Below are 15,132 nucleotides of genomic sequence, written 5' to 3'. Positions count from 1 at the left end.
GACAGGGTCATGTTTTTTATATATTAGTACTACATGTTTAATGGCTTTACTAGGACTTCCAATACAAGCAAGCAAACAAACAAACATGTCCACACACCTGCTGCATCTCCACCACGTAGCTCGTGATGGGCGCACCGCCGTCGTAGTCAGGCTTCTTCCAGGCGAGCGACACGCTGTTGGGCGTGATCTCCGTCACGTGGAAGTTCCTGGGTGGTTCGGGTTGGTCTGGGAGGAAGACAGCAAACAGATTATCTTCAAAGATCTTGTATTATCTAAACTGACTGACATAGCAACATGTTTACCATTGCCGATGATGACTTTTACAGTAAGTGCAGGACTGATACAATTTCCATTGACATTTGATAGAATAACAAAAAACAGTTCAATTTCTTGTGTACTTTTGCAATACTTTTCTTCCAACAGCTTATCACCTCCCCTTTTTCGATGGCTTGTTAAAGTAATACAAGACTATTTTCATGCTGTCATTATTGTTCCAAATTGAATGGAATCAGAGCGTTAACAAGTATCATAGAACAAATTCTCCACAAACTCAGAGCAGATGTTATGTACTAAACAGTATTTATGTTTATAAACAGTATTAATATTTTCTCACCAGCTGGGTCTATGGCCAGTGTGGGTGCCTCCGTCTCTCCCGGGTCGCCGATGCCGAAGTCGTTCACGGCGAGCACGCGGAAGAAGTACTGGTTACCCTCCACCAGGTCAGTGACCCTGTAGCACGTCTTGACGATGTCGGAGTCGATGGTGTCCCAGGTGCGACGGCTCACCTGTTGGAGGGACAAGACAGGTAAATCTTACAGCAGGTGAGGTTTTCAACGCTTCAGATTCTACTTTCACACTCCTGGAGTGGTGTGGAAAGAACTTTAGTACATTCAATACGAGCCCCCTTACTTATATCAGAATCTCATACATTTCTAGATACGTATGACATTATTTTTTTACTTCTAAAATAGTATGGTACAACTCTCTAGGAGTATGCCGATGTATGTATGTATGTATGGAATAGTGTGGTAGGACTTAGTACGTAGTATGCTCAATGCATGTCTCTCCTCTTATCCTGTAACCCCTGGCTGGCCTTATTATTGTTTGCATGTTATGGTTTCCATGACAACGTACCTCCTTCTTCTCGAGGATGTAGCCGACGACGGGTTTGCCTCCGTCCTTGCTGGGCGGGTCCCAGTCGATCACGGCCGTCTTGCTGGTCGCGCCCTTCACGACCACCTCCTCAGGCGGCCCGGGCGTGTCTGAAGGAACCAAGAAAACGTCGTGTTAGATTTCGGGAAACTTCCTCAAGGTGGATATGTCTGCTTAGTACTGGCTGGTTTTGCTATATATCAACTTTATTGCACATAGGAAACAAAAATGTAATCACTATAATAAAGGCAATATATGTATTTCTTCGTAAGAAAAAATATCTGCACATTGAGAAAATGACTTCAGTGAATGTTCTGTGACTTCTGATGTCGCATTTGAAAGGGAGCAACTCAAAGTAATTCTAACTTAGCAAACTTGTGTTTTTCAAATGTAAGTCCAGGACTGCCTGAAAAGCAGGCCTGGGTGTACGCTCCTAGTGAAAGAAATAAAGTGAAAGTGAAAAATGAAACTCACCGTAAACCTTGACGTATGTCCCGACAGTCTTGCTCCCGTGCGGGTTCTCGACCGTCAGCTCGTACTTCCCAGCGTCGTCCCTGTTGGCGGTGGCGATGGTCATGGTGGTGGAGTACTCGGTCGTCTCGATGTTGGAGCGCGTCTTGAGGTCCACGTCCTCCTTGTGCCAGGTGCATGTGGGGGCCGGGCGGCCCTTCACGCCCACATAGAAGCGGATGGGGTTCCCGGCGCGCACTGTCAGGCTGCGCTTCATGCTGGCGTCTACCTCTACCTCGGGAGGCTCTGTATGAGGGAGATGGTGCAGCTCATTAGTATATCAGTCTTGAATATGAAGTCAACTTTTAAAGCAAATGTTCTACTTTAGCAAGTGTATATTCTTAGGATTAGCCACTTATGTTCTTTTCGTAATAGTACAGCTGTACTTGAGCTGCCCTGTATTATCTGCATGTTATCACAATAAAACAGCATTCTACTTTAAAAAAAAATACCTACTAATTGCTTCTCAAAATTCGTTTACGAGCAGTAGAAGCAATTTAGCAGCCATGATTATCTCTATAAAAACACCCCAATCATTAGGCGAATAATGTTATAACCGTATAATCTCTCTCAAGGAAGAAATCTTTTGTTGTTTCCTCATTGCTTCCACAGCTAGTAATGATAAGAAAGGCTCGACGACAGTTCCTCACCTTGCCTCTCCCTTGCAGCGGTAGGCGCAGTGGAAGCGGAGGGTTCGCTCACTCCGACAGCGTTCACGGCGCTGACGCGGAACACGTACTCCTTATTCTCAGTCAGTTCGTCTACAACGTACGACTGGAGCTTGATGGTGGAGGTGGTGTGCACCTTGGTCCACTCCTCCGTGCCCACCGGCTGCACCTCCAAGACATAGCCGATGATCTTGCTCCTCCCGTCGCTAGTTGGTTTGGTCCAGGTGAGAGAGATGGAGGTCCTGGTGGTGTCCTCTACTTCGGGAGGTCCAGGTGGGCCGGGCTTGTCTGGAAGGGCAGATTGTGAAGTAGAAGTCTTAGTAACGTTATGTGCAATGTCTTTCTACATGTACATGAATACATCTTGTTGATAGACAAAGGACTTTAATGGGATCATTTGTTTAATTTGTACTGAAGTACCGACTTTGACACTTCAGACTTTCTTCACAAAAACAACAGTCAAGATAGTTTAACGGTAAGGCATTATTTAAGTCAAACCTGTCTTTAGTGACCACTCAAGGATCCTTAATGATTGCGATAATGTGGAAAATACTACATAAAGTGGCTACAATAATCAATATGTATTTTTGCAGAGATAAATTAGTAACATATACATATTTGGCAGGTATATTTGCAGGTTTTACTGACCGACAGGGTCCTGTACTGTGATAGGCAGAGTGGGCGCGCTCGGCTTGAGAAGAATAATCTTAGGCAATAACGTTTACCTTTACCTTGACCTACATGTAAATATTACTTATGGTGGCTACAATGCCTCAATATTATATATACATATTTGTGTTACTGACCGACAGGGTCCTGTGCTGTGATGGGGAGGGTCGGCGCGCTCGGCTTGCCGACTCCGGCCGCGTTCACGGCGCTGATCCTGAACTCGTACTCCAGCCCCTCCTCCAGGTCCTCCACGCGGAACCGCGTCTCGATCACCGGCTCCTTGTTCAGCCGCTCCCAGCGCACGCTCACCTTCTCCTTCTTCTCGATGAAGAAGCCGAGGATCTCGGAGCCTCCGTCGTTCTCGGGAGGGGACCAGAGCAGCTTGAGGCTTTCCCTGGTGATCTCACTCACCTTAACATGGACGGGGGGTCCGGGGGTGTCTGTGAAGGAAAAAAAAGTCACAGCAATTAAGCATCGCATTCAGACTGAATAGTGAAGTGCTTCAACTGTTGACGGTTGAAAACGGTTTTAAAAAATCTTGTCATTGCTAGCTAGCTGATTTGGACGGGGGGTGTCTTTGGAGAAAAAAAATCGACCAGTTAAAGCACCAAAATCAAGTCGGTTAGTGAAGTGCGCGACTGTTGGCCCAAACTTGTCATTGCTTAAAGTAGCTACATGATTTGATTTCATCGGAAGTATACACATGAATTCACGTCGTCTTTTGCCCAATGGTGTATTGACTGTTGTCACCAAACACAGCAGTATAAAAACTATCTGGTTGGCATCCTTCTGTCTCCTGGAAACTATCTAACACTTGAACTTTATCACAATTATATTTACATTTTGTGTGTATTTCGGCAAAAAATGGTTTCAACATTGTCTTATTAATAACATTAGCACCCACTAAAAGTTCACAATGGCTACGATAAGATAACCTCAGAAAGAGAGTAGAAAGAAGTCTATAGCATGACGTACCAAACGGATGGCGTGCAAGCACGTTTCCGGTTGTGGCCGGATCGCCCACACCGAACATGTTCTGCGCGCTGACGCGGAACTGGTACTCGTTAAACGGAATCAGCTTCGGTATCTTGAAGGTGGTCTTTCTCACAGCTCCAGAAACCTTGGCGGAGAAACATATAAATTTTACAGAGCTGTACGATATGTGATACAAAATGACTAAAAGATTCCGTGATTAGGACATAGGAGAATTCTTGTACACAACCAGGTTAAACCGTTAATAATAATGATAATAATAATGACTGTTTTTAGTTATAGAGAGGCAGAAAAATACTCTGCAATCGATAACCCAATCAGTGCAGGTCTTTATCATCTTCCATTTGCTGCTGTTTCCCGTAGATATCTTAGCACATGAGTCTCCAGTCTAATGTTCTGGTTGAGATGGAAGTTACCATTCTTTACCGAAACATACTCTCATTCGCTTGTACTTTGAAGAAAGCAAGACCAATTTAGAAAAGATGTAAACAAAGCAAATAGTTACCTTCTTCCAGTTCTTGGTCTTGAGGTCCATCTTCTCGATGACGTAGTTAGTGACGCCTGCTCCTCCGTCATCCTCCGGCGGTTGCCAGGAGACGGTGCAAGTCTCGGGCGTGGTCTCCAGCACCTGAAGACCCATGGGGGGTCCGGGCTTGCCCATCACCAACACCTGCGCGGGAGGAGGTCGATGTTTATCGATATTGTTCTTTTTGCCACAATCACGCAAATAAAGTTTATAAGATAATAGTCATAAAATTTGTAGATTTGAAAAAAAAACATGAGAGGATATCTGTACACTGAGTTTCGGGAGTGGATTTGGTCAGATTTACCCGGCCATAAGTTTTCAACTTGACGTTTTGAGATATAGAATAGCCTTGCTGGCCTAATCCTGACACAATGATATTTAGTTATGCATTCCACACCCTAAAACTAGTGAAATGTAGAAAAAGAAAAAAAGCAACAGTTTACCTTGACATTGACGGTGACTGATCCGCTGTTGTTCTCTGCAGTGATGGTGTACTCCCCGGCGTCAGCACGGGAAGCGTCGCTCACACACAGGGCAAATGCCTTCCCCTTCTGGTCAATCGACACACGGCCTGAGGTGGGAGATGATAATGATGTATGGTTTAGATATAGCAAAAGAACACAAATCACTGGCATTGCTTCCTCAGTGTTGAAATTGGGATTTCTTAGGGATTTTCTTTGAAAATACTTTTTATTATTATTCGCGTATTTTCTGGCAAAAATGACAAACCGAAATAAAACATAGATACCTTTCCAACGTCAACAATACGACTCGGATATAAATTTTGACAAACGTATTGCAACATGCGTTTATGAATTGAAGAGATGAAATTGTCTTTGAATTTACATAACTGACAACCAAAAACAGAATCCATAAGCCTCTCTAAAGGAAATAACTCATCCTAAATTTCAGCATGTAAGGAAGGAGATTATTTGAGATGTAGGGAATGTAGAATCTACCTTGGCTGCGTAGCACCAAGCGGCCCTTAGTGAAGATCATGGTCGGCACAGGTTTGCCACCAGCAAATCCGGAGATGACCAGCTTGTCGCCGGCGTGAACCTGGACCTTGTTGTCCTTGATCTTGGCGTCCAGAGTGATGGTTGGAGGCTGGAGGTCGTCCTTGGTCAGCACGGGGCCGGCCAGGTTGGACGGCTCGCTGATGTTTCCTGCCTCGTTCTTGGCCTGGGGTGAAAATAAGAACGGAAATTTTGGATCGGATCATGACTTTCCTCTGAAAAATAGCGATTATTGTGGTCATGATCCGTCATCTTTATGCTGCTTTTAAGGTATTCCGATGATAAAAATGTGTGATAATGATCCCTGATGCAGTACCAGAATCGTAAACTTTTTCAAATGGAAAGACATGGTCCTGAAAATCGATGGAGGAAAGGACCTGGAATGATGCTATACAGGATGTTTTAGATTCATGTACATTCAAAGATTACCCACCTTGACCCGGAACTGATACTTCTGTAGAGCCTTGATGTCAGTGATGACGTGCTCCAGCTTCAGCACCTCGCCCAGGTGACACTTGACCCACTTCTCCGCGCGCACGTCACGCGCCTCGATGACGTAACCCGTGATGCGGGCGCCGCCGTCGTAGATGGGCTTCTTCCACTGCACGTGCACGAACTTGGAGCTGACCTCCAGGATCTCGAGGTTGCGCGGCGGGGCGATCGGGTCCATGGCGATCACCAGCGGGGTGGGGTCGCAGGCGGGCCCGGTGCCGGCCTGGTTAACGGCGCGAACGCGGTGCATGTACTGCAGGCCTTCCATCAGACCTGGGGAAGACAAATCACAATGATCAGAACAACATTCTTCTTCTGAGCAACTACTAAGCAAAGTGTGTCTAAGGAATTAATCACCAGAATTGAATATAGGAAGAATATCTATTGTCTATGGCTATACCCAACCTGTGTTGTACTTGTACTTGTCTGTGACGCAAGCCACAATATGACATTTTCTTAATGTCAATTCGATTTCTAATGTAACTGACTTTCCAACTGAGTTCAATCCAGTGAAACTACTTTTGGTATCTAGGGAATTATCGATGGCACTTTTGCGTTTCAAATGAAACTTTAAGCAATTTCAATCAAACAATGCTTTAGTCCAATTGACGTACCCAGAGAGCTGAACTCCGTGTCTGAGATGGGCATCTTGGTAGCCTTGATCCAGCGGGGGGAGTTCTTCTCCTTCCTCTCCACCATGTAGCCGGTCACGGCCGCGCCGCCGTCGTTCTCCGGTGGGTCGTATGCGATCTTGATCTGCGACTTGGTCACGCCCACAACCTTCAGGTTCTGTGGCGGCTCAGGAACGTCTGTGGGAAACATGTAGGCATTGAAGTACTCCACAAATATATCAAAGTTTGCGTTGGCTTCATTGTAGTACTGTGATCAGCTAGAAAAAAATTCACTGTTCGTGTGATCAATTATAAGCTTACAGTACGTATACTACGATGCCTGCGGATGATTGATTGTGCGTATACACTTTGGTTACAGTATGTGTACTTGGACGTACAATGCATGCAATTGAGTTTTCAGTACCTACACTTGGGCTACAGTACATATACTTTCGTTTGCAGTTCGTACACTCGTGGTAACAATACAGTGCTTGCATACATGGGTTTACAGTTAGTATTATAAATGGTAGTCCTCATGTTCATTTATAGGAGAGGTGCCCTGACTTACCGAACGGCGCCCTGATGTAGCAGTTGCTGGACTTGAGCGGAGTGCCCACGCCGAAGCGGTTCTCTGCGCTGACGCGGAACTGGTACTGCGCGCCCTTGTTCAGCCCCGTCACCTTCAGGTGCGTGCGGCGCACCTCGGAGCTGACGTACTGCCACTGCGCCGTGCGTACGTCGCTCTTCTCCACGACGTAATGCGTCACCTCGCTCCCACCGTCATCTTTAGGCGCCTCCCAGCCCAGCATCACCGACTCGTCTGTGACGTCATCGAAGGTGATGGGGCCGGATGGAGGGCCAGGTTTGTCTGTGGGTAAGACATTAAAGTAATTATCATCATTGCATTACATTCATTTTATATGCAGCCAGTACAGATTTGTCGGACAGGACATCAAAGGGATATTATCATTTTCAAACTATCATCATATCAGTACATTCATTTTATATACAATAACTTTATATAATTATGCAGCCAAGACAGGTAAAAACAAACCCACGAAAATGAACTGTTCTTTAAAAGATTTGAAGTATTTTCTGAACATTTTAAACTGTCAGAATTTTGAACTGTATTTTAGTGAAAAGTCCTTGTAATCTAATGTATTACTGTTGTGCTTCGGGTTACATCGAGAGGGAATGAACAAAACAGTTGGAAATGTCACTCACCAAGTACTTTCAGGTTGAAGACAGCAGAGGTACTTCCGACCACGTTCTGTGCCGTGATCGTGAACTTCCCGCCATCTTCCTTCTTCGTCTTCTTGATCTGGAGTCTTGTGAACTCGCGCGTCTTCTTGGTGAAGTATCTGCCCTTCTCCTGGATCTGCTGCAGGCCATGCATCCAGGCGACGGTGGGGTCTGGCGCGCCGCGGACCGGGATGGTGAGGGTCAGGTCCGTGCCGCCCTTCACGATCAGCGTGTCGCCCTTGATACTGCTCAGGTCAAGGGTCGGAGCCACTAGAGGGGGGGGGGGGGGTAAGAACAGTTTATTTATCGATCCATTGTTTACCTCGGTCACAGACATCTAAAATTGATGAAACACTTATTTTGTTTTCTGTGCAGTGTCCAAGCGCTATTACATATAGCCTATGAACGGTGATCAGCAGTGCAACTTATCCTTGACCATTAACTTCGTTCTCTAATTTTCAAACAGATGGGTCGCCCAATTTAACTCTTTGTAGCTGTTTAAATAACATTGAGATGAAGTAACGGGAAGGCCGAAATCTGTACTTACGTTGCTCCTCCTTGCATGTGATTGGTTCTGGCAGCTCGGCCGGCACGCTCTGAGACAGCTCCGTCAGGGTCGTGACCCGGAAGCGATAAGTCTGGTCGCGGTCCAGTCCGAACACGGTGTAGCTCACGTTCCTGGCCGTGGCCGCCTTGGTCCACTCCTCCTCACCAGGAGCTACGGGGGAGAAAAGAGGAAGATACACATGTCAGAAAGTTGTCTTCGTTGTTCGGAAATGGACATGATTGCAAAACACTGATAAACAAATGTAATCATAAACAAGCAGACCTCCGGCTAAAAATGAAATTAACGATGATACAGTGGCAAAAAGATCCAATATGTAAAGGAAAAAAGTTGTCTTTATTTCTCAATAAAGCTTTATGATAGGCCATCATTCTATAATCATAATGAAGTCTTGAAATGACAATGTTCTTTCTTTGACAATGAATCTTGTTAAGTCCCTTGCCAGGCGCATACAAAAAGATAAAAAAAGAAGGAAAATTTGAGGTTTCTAACATCCCGCAATAAAAATCAAGTTCCCACATACCGAGGTATTCCACCAGGTACCCGCTGATGCGGCTGCCTCCATCCCAGTCTGGTCTCTTCCAGGCCAGGGAGACGGTTGCCGGGGTAACCTCCTCCACGGTAAGGTTCTTGGGCTTCTCTGGCGGCTCTGTTAGATGGACACATTAAAGACATTTAATTTTCTTCCGTTTATATCTTGTCATCAAACAAAGATTTTTTGGCCGTGTAGATCATGTACCCCGTTTGTCCTATTACATTGTCTGCGTTGATTGGATTGTTATATAGCCATGTAGTTTCAAAATGATGTTGCACGATCTTACTAAGAATATAACATTGTCCCCGTTTCTGTTAGCAGTTTTTCTACATACCTTTTACGGAGTTACAGTCAAGTGTAGTGCTGCACTTCAAACAATTTTACTGAATCATTTAAGGTTTGAAGAGATAGTAGGGACAAGATGTATTTTCAAAGTCTTAAGATGAGTTGGAGAAAGGTACTTACCGACAGGGTCCAGTGCACAGATGGGCTCCTCTGTCTCCACAGGCTCGCCGATGCCGTACTTGTTCTCACCTATGACCCGGAAGTAATAGGTGCATGTCTCCACCAGGTTGGTGATGCGGTAGGTGTTCTTCTGTTGCTTGAAGGTCACGGTGGCCCAGCCAACACGACCGGCCTGAGAGGGGTGGAGGGGGGGAGGAGGAATAAACATGTTTAACTATCGTTCTATCACATTTTTTGCCCCTGAAATGGCGTTTCCAGTTAAAGTACAAGCTTCACTGTGGATATGACAAATAAATCAAATACAGTACACTGTATTGCTGAGCACATTATATTTTGTGTGAACTACATACTTGTTTTAAATTCTACGATAGAACAATACAAAACATCGCCTAAAGGAGAATGTATGCAATTCAATCAGTCATATGTTTTTTTAAACTCTAAACCGTTCCAAAGACAAAGTTTCATACATATTTAGCTATACTATGAAGGTCAGATGAAGGACAAATTCTAGGCAAGAAACAATACCAACCTCCTTCTTCTCCACGATGTAGTTGAAGACGTCTGAGCCTCCATCATCGTCTGGAGCGGACCACTGAATGATGCAAGAGTCCTTGGTGATGTCCTTGACCTTGATAGGGCCAGGTGGTCCAGGTGGACCTGGAGGTGAAGAAAAACAGGTGAGAAACTCTGCAATTTCAAATCATATACACTGGTACCAAGTGGGAGGGGGGGTAAGTACGCTATTCACAAAATGGTATTCTACAATTTAAGCTGTACAAATAAACGTTGGAGATGAAATGATGTGAAAAAATCTGTAAACTCTACAAGCTATTATCCTACCAAGCTGTTCCAAATGTTCTAACTAGTGCATTTTAACCCTTGCAGTGGATTACTACGAGCTAGCGTGCTTTCTTCGTCTCTGCGTATTCGTATGTAAAAGAATGTAATATTAGCATATGATTTAAGCGGCCGTTCCCATTTTCAACGTAGGGGTTGTCAACAGACGGGTTTCCTCATACAGATGCAGTAATTACGTTACAATTGTAATTCAATTATTACTTTACGTGCTAAAGCCACCTGGGAAATAGAATTAATTCATTTATCTGAATTGACGTCTCGCTTATAAAGTGGGTATGTATGAACATTTAGGACTTGATATGTCATATTTCTACGTAATAAAATGAAGCTATCAAGCATTACAAGAAAAACTGGTTGCACCATATTAAAGAAGTAGTAGATAATACAGGATATTCTTTCTTATTGAACACCAACTACCCTACATTAGACAATAAGAATGTATGTTTTATTCTTAAGTTTGTTATTATTATCATTATTATTCTTTATTACGTATTCTAATTTTAAACTTTCGCTTCGTAGTTTCTGTATGTTATTCTATTGTTTTTGATAAATGATATCTTTAAAAAATGTCATTGTTACCCACCTAGCACCTTGACGTTGATGAAGGAAGACTTCTTGCCGGCCTTGTTCTCGGCAGTGATGCAGTACTTCCCGGCGTCCAGGCGCTGCATGTTCGGCAGGACAAATATGGATGCTGTGTCCGTGTTGGTGATGTTCGCACGCTCCTCAAGGTTCTCCTCACCCTACACAAACAAACAAATGAATAAATAAATGAATAAACAACTACTGTACAATTCGTCTTGCAGTTATTACATGTTCATTGTATCTTAAAGTTCAAGTATGGTTTGAATATGTTACAATGATAAACAGTTTAGAGGTATCGGCATATATGTACAGCCTAACTCACATGACACAGAATTTAAAAGTACCAACTTTTACATTCGATGTTGTCTATGAAATTAGATATTTGAGAATATTTGAAATTTACAAACTTGTGCTGTAAACATATTTAAGTACCAGGATGTCAGCTCTATCTAATACCATTTCACCACCTCACCTGTGTTCTTATTGGTACCTAAAGTGAAATTGTACATGTTACAGCATGCATCATGCATGTGAGTCTTATGTCATGTACATTGGTAGCTTCATAAGAGATGCCTTTCTTACCTTTGTCCAGGTGATTTCTGGTGTGGGTTTGCCCTTGATGGGGACGAACAGGCGCAGCGCGGTTCCGGAGCGCACGATCTGTGTGCGCCACAGGCTCGCGTCGGGCTCAACATCTGCAGGGACTGTAAACACACAACAACGGTTAGAATCTTTTAAAAACTTATTGGCAAATGCAGCTTGGGCTACTGAAGAATGTAGACGAATAACAGTAAGCAATCGTATAGAAAAATATGTGACATGTTGTAATTATGAATTATTTAATGTACAATGGAGTGATAGAATCATAAGGCCCATGAAGACCAGATATATCAGATTCTTTTCTTCATACTGGATCATGATGCACATGAAATGTGTGGCTAATATATATCTTAAAGACTTAACTGTGGCTTCAAGGCAGCCTCTCAGAACGTTTAGGTATGAGTGACATGAAGACATATTTAGAAGTGTCATCTTATTTACATGTACCTTATCCATACAAATGCGACAAGCAGTCTCTAAGATACAGAGATAAGAACTTACTGATGATCTCCTTGACTTCGATGATGCCCGAGTTCTCGCTAGCCTCGCTCTGCCCGGCATCGTTAAAGGCGAAGACGCGGAAGTCGTACTTGGTGCCTTCCGTCAGGTCCTTCAGGGTCCATTCTCGCTCAATAATGTACTCAGGCCTGCAGGGAGGGAACGGTAGGTTTTGGTATGTGTGTTTGAAATCTTCCAGTGTCTAGGTTAGTTTGGCTCACGACAGAGCATTCATGATCATTCATGGAAAACAACTAATCTTAGCACTAAATGTAATCATTGACCAGCTTCTGTCCAATACAAGGGGTGTCTATTTTACCGAAGAAAAGCGTCATGTATAGTACATATACTGCAATGGTCATGTTGTCCTTGAGGGTTTCATCCAAGTTGTCACGAGCATGCTAATAGCTACAAACATTAAATGAATTTGGGTAGTCATCCCGAATATGTAAATTAGCAAAACGTTACATTTTATACATTTTGCATAATATGTGGAGAAAATTGCCAAAACTGGAGAATTTTTATTATTATTTCCAGCACTGACCTGTGAACTCTGGCCCATTCCTCCTGGCCCTCCTTCCTGGCCTCCAGGATGTAGCCGATGATGGGGCTACCGCCGTCGTAGTACGGGCGGGACCAGTTCAGCTTGATGGAGGACTTGGTCAGCTCCATCAGCTCAGGCTTGCCAGGGGCGACAGGGGGCGCTGTGGACGGCAGGATCCGTACATGTTTAGTACGTGGAGTAATTTAACAATGAAGCTGTCATAAAGATCATAAGCAATACTCAACTATTGATACCATTCCTGTAAGTTAGATTTTGCCTACGAAGGACACTGGAGTCTCAAGTTTGCGGAAACAAGTGCAATGGACCGTGCAACCTGGAGAGTTCTGAAGGCGAGGAGCAGGGGGCCAGGCCCTGGCCTACGCACTTAGGTATTAGGCAGGTAGGCTTAGCTCATTTGTCACCAACAGTACAGAAATAGCAGATCATCCATGTTTCACTTCGCAAAGTTTTATACTTCCTCTGTTTGTATGACACTTGTTATACGGCCAATAAGATGACTTACCGACAGGGTCGCGAACCTTGACCTCCTCTGACCCCTCGCTGGGGATGCCCCAGCCCGCGGCGTTGCAGGCCGTGACGCGGAACTCGTAATCGCAGCCCTCGAACAGGTTATGGATGACGTACTCCGTGTCCTTGATGACGTCATCCACGCAGCGGATCCAGAAGGTCGTGATGGAGGGGCAGAGGTCACTCCTCTCGATGAGGTAACCTGTGACCTTGCTGCCGCCGTCGTTGATTGGTGGAGTCCAGGTCAGGTGCACGTACTTCTTGCACACCTTGATGATCTGGGGTTGGCCAGGTGGGCCCGGAACGTCTGGAAGGGCAAGATGCAAAAATGTAAGATGGGAATTTGCAAAGTATATGATGACAAAAGCACATGGAAGAATAAAGCTGAAAGAACTATGCCAATTTGTTGCCATTCCTAAAGAGTGTTTTTTTTGTCTTGATCTTAAATACAGCTTGTTTTACTACAGGACAAGAGCTAAGACAAAGTTAAGTTCCTTGTCCGTACCGAAAAAGTCCCTTGCGAGGAAGGGTTCCCCGATCTGCGGGTCGCTGGTGCCGATGGCGTTCTGTGCGGACACGCGCATCACGTACTGCTGGCCGCGGGTCAGCTTCGTCACCTGCGCGCTCAGCTTGCCTGGAGAACGGACAAGAAAACGCGTTTGTAAGAGATTATTATCCACATATCGGGGATATAAAGTACGAGTATGAGACAAGAATAAGAAACACGAGACGACCATATATGTCTTGGCTCAAGTGTTTGAAATAAACATCTCTAAATACACTGAGGTCAGGTTGACCAGTTTCTTCTAAAATGAAGATCTAATAAACTTACGTTTTTTTCTCTCAAATTTAGTCTCTCAGAATTCAATGTGTAGACATACATGTACACGTATAGTAGAAAGAGGGTTGAACTATAATATCATTGCTAAACCCTGTTTGCCCAACTCACCGGCGTCCACAGTGGCGGCCCGTGTCCAGACCTGACGCGTGGTGTCGCGCTTCTCGATGATGTAGGAGTGGATTGGACTGCCACCATCATCTTTGGGCGGCTTCCACTTCACCATGCACGTCTCGCCGCTCACCTTGCTGGTCTCCACGGGAGCCTGCGGCGGCGACGGCTTGTCTAGAAACAACAAACACATCACAGGTAAGTTGGGTGTGGACGCGTCATGCCAGTCATGATATAGCTTAGAACACCAGTAGTGTTCAACACTGGAGTAAATGACTGAGCTTTCGGGCGTTTAAAAAACATTCTATAAAAAGAAACTCATTCGCCTTTGTTTGTCATCTCAAAAGCTGCACTAGACAAAAAGTTTCCAACAGTCACTGAGATGATCAATGCCAATCCAAAACCAACGATTGGCGATCTCCTCGGATTATTCCATGTACATATTGCCCTCGTCTGGAAAGTATTAAGTTCAACACATTTTCCTCACCTTGTACGATAAGGCGGACAATGGCATTCCTCTGCCCTGCCTCGTTCCTGACGTTGAGCGTGTATTTTCCTGTGTCGGACCGTTCGGTCTTCTCCAAAGTCAGCAGGCTGTTCTCAGGCGTCGTCTCCACTCGGATACGGTCCTGCGGGTCAAAGTTCGAGGTATTATAGCAACTGTTAAGAATTCAAAGCTCTAAAGAAACTGATAATACAATGTACGAAACAAAAAAAACCATACAGATGCATAATTCTCTGCAAAATTTAATTTGTGCAATGAGTGCAAATTCCTCGCTTAAAAGACTTTCCTATTCAATTTTTTCCATTTTCATCTAATCATTTTTGTCTCCATATCAAACTCCTTAAAGACGTGAGACTTGTCGTCTAAGACGTATGACTTGTCCTTAAAGAGGTAAGTCCTGTCCTTACCCTGAGTGTGAGCGTGCTGTCGTCCTTCTCCCAGGTGGCCCTGGGGCGGGGGCGGCCCGTGAAGTTGATGTTGACGTTGACCGTCTCACCTGCCTTCACGGTGATGACGTCCTTAAAAGTCTCCGACAGGAGGATCTTTGGAGGCTCTGAGGGGGGTATAAGATTGTTAGAAGTGCAATCATGTCGACGATTTATGTTCTGAATTTCATGTACC

General features: G+C 44.6%; 1 protein-coding gene across 1 annotated transcript in view; it reads right to left on the bottom strand.

Moving 5' to 3' along the window:
* LOC118405513 (titin-like) overlaps nt 1–15,132 on the bottom strand; it is a 130,426-nt gene that overhangs the window by 84,141 nt on the left and 31,153 nt on the right. Inside the window, exons 58-84 of the mRNA XM_035805016.1 lie at nt 14,919–15,064; nt 14,494–14,635; nt 14,007–14,180; nt 13,563–13,691; nt 13,053–13,364; nt 12,530–12,689; nt 11,989–12,134; nt 11,470–11,591; nt 10,886–11,045; nt 9,974–10,101; nt 9,445–9,616; nt 8,968–9,093; nt 8,427–8,597; nt 7,862–8,149; nt 7,206–7,505; nt 6,641–6,835; nt 5,968–6,299; nt 5,478–5,700; nt 4,962–5,089; nt 4,498–4,662; nt 3,975–4,119; nt 3,137–3,439; nt 2,313–2,618; nt 1,627–1,908; nt 1,135–1,262; nt 614–785; nt 98–225 (exon numbers count right to left, since the gene is read on the bottom strand). Coding sequence (XP_035660909.1) covers nt 98–225; nt 614–785; nt 1,135–1,262; nt 1,627–1,908; nt 2,313–2,618; nt 3,137–3,439; nt 3,975–4,119; nt 4,498–4,662; nt 4,962–5,089; nt 5,478–5,700; nt 5,968–6,299; nt 6,641–6,835; nt 7,206–7,505; nt 7,862–8,149; nt 8,427–8,597; nt 8,968–9,093; nt 9,445–9,616; nt 9,974–10,101; nt 10,886–11,045; nt 11,470–11,591; nt 11,989–12,134; nt 12,530–12,689; nt 13,053–13,364; nt 13,563–13,691; nt 14,007–14,180; nt 14,494–14,635; nt 14,919–15,064 — 5,183 coding nt within the window. The remainder of the gene's footprint in view (nt 1–97; nt 226–613; nt 786–1,134; nt 1,263–1,626; nt 1,909–2,312; nt 2,619–3,136; nt 3,440–3,974; nt 4,120–4,497; nt 4,663–4,961; nt 5,090–5,477; nt 5,701–5,967; nt 6,300–6,640; nt 6,836–7,205; nt 7,506–7,861; nt 8,150–8,426; nt 8,598–8,967; nt 9,094–9,444; nt 9,617–9,973; nt 10,102–10,885; nt 11,046–11,469; nt 11,592–11,988; nt 12,135–12,529; nt 12,690–13,052; nt 13,365–13,562; nt 13,692–14,006; nt 14,181–14,493; nt 14,636–14,918; nt 15,065–15,132) is intronic.

This window comes from Branchiostoma floridae, chromosome 18 (assembly GCF_000003815.2).
Source record: "Branchiostoma floridae strain S238N-H82 chromosome 18, Bfl_VNyyK, whole genome shotgun sequence".
Lineage (NCBI taxonomy): Eukaryota > Metazoa > Chordata > Leptocardii > Amphioxiformes > Branchiostomatidae > Branchiostoma > Branchiostoma floridae.
This window is presented reverse-complemented; position numbering and strand designations above follow the sequence as displayed.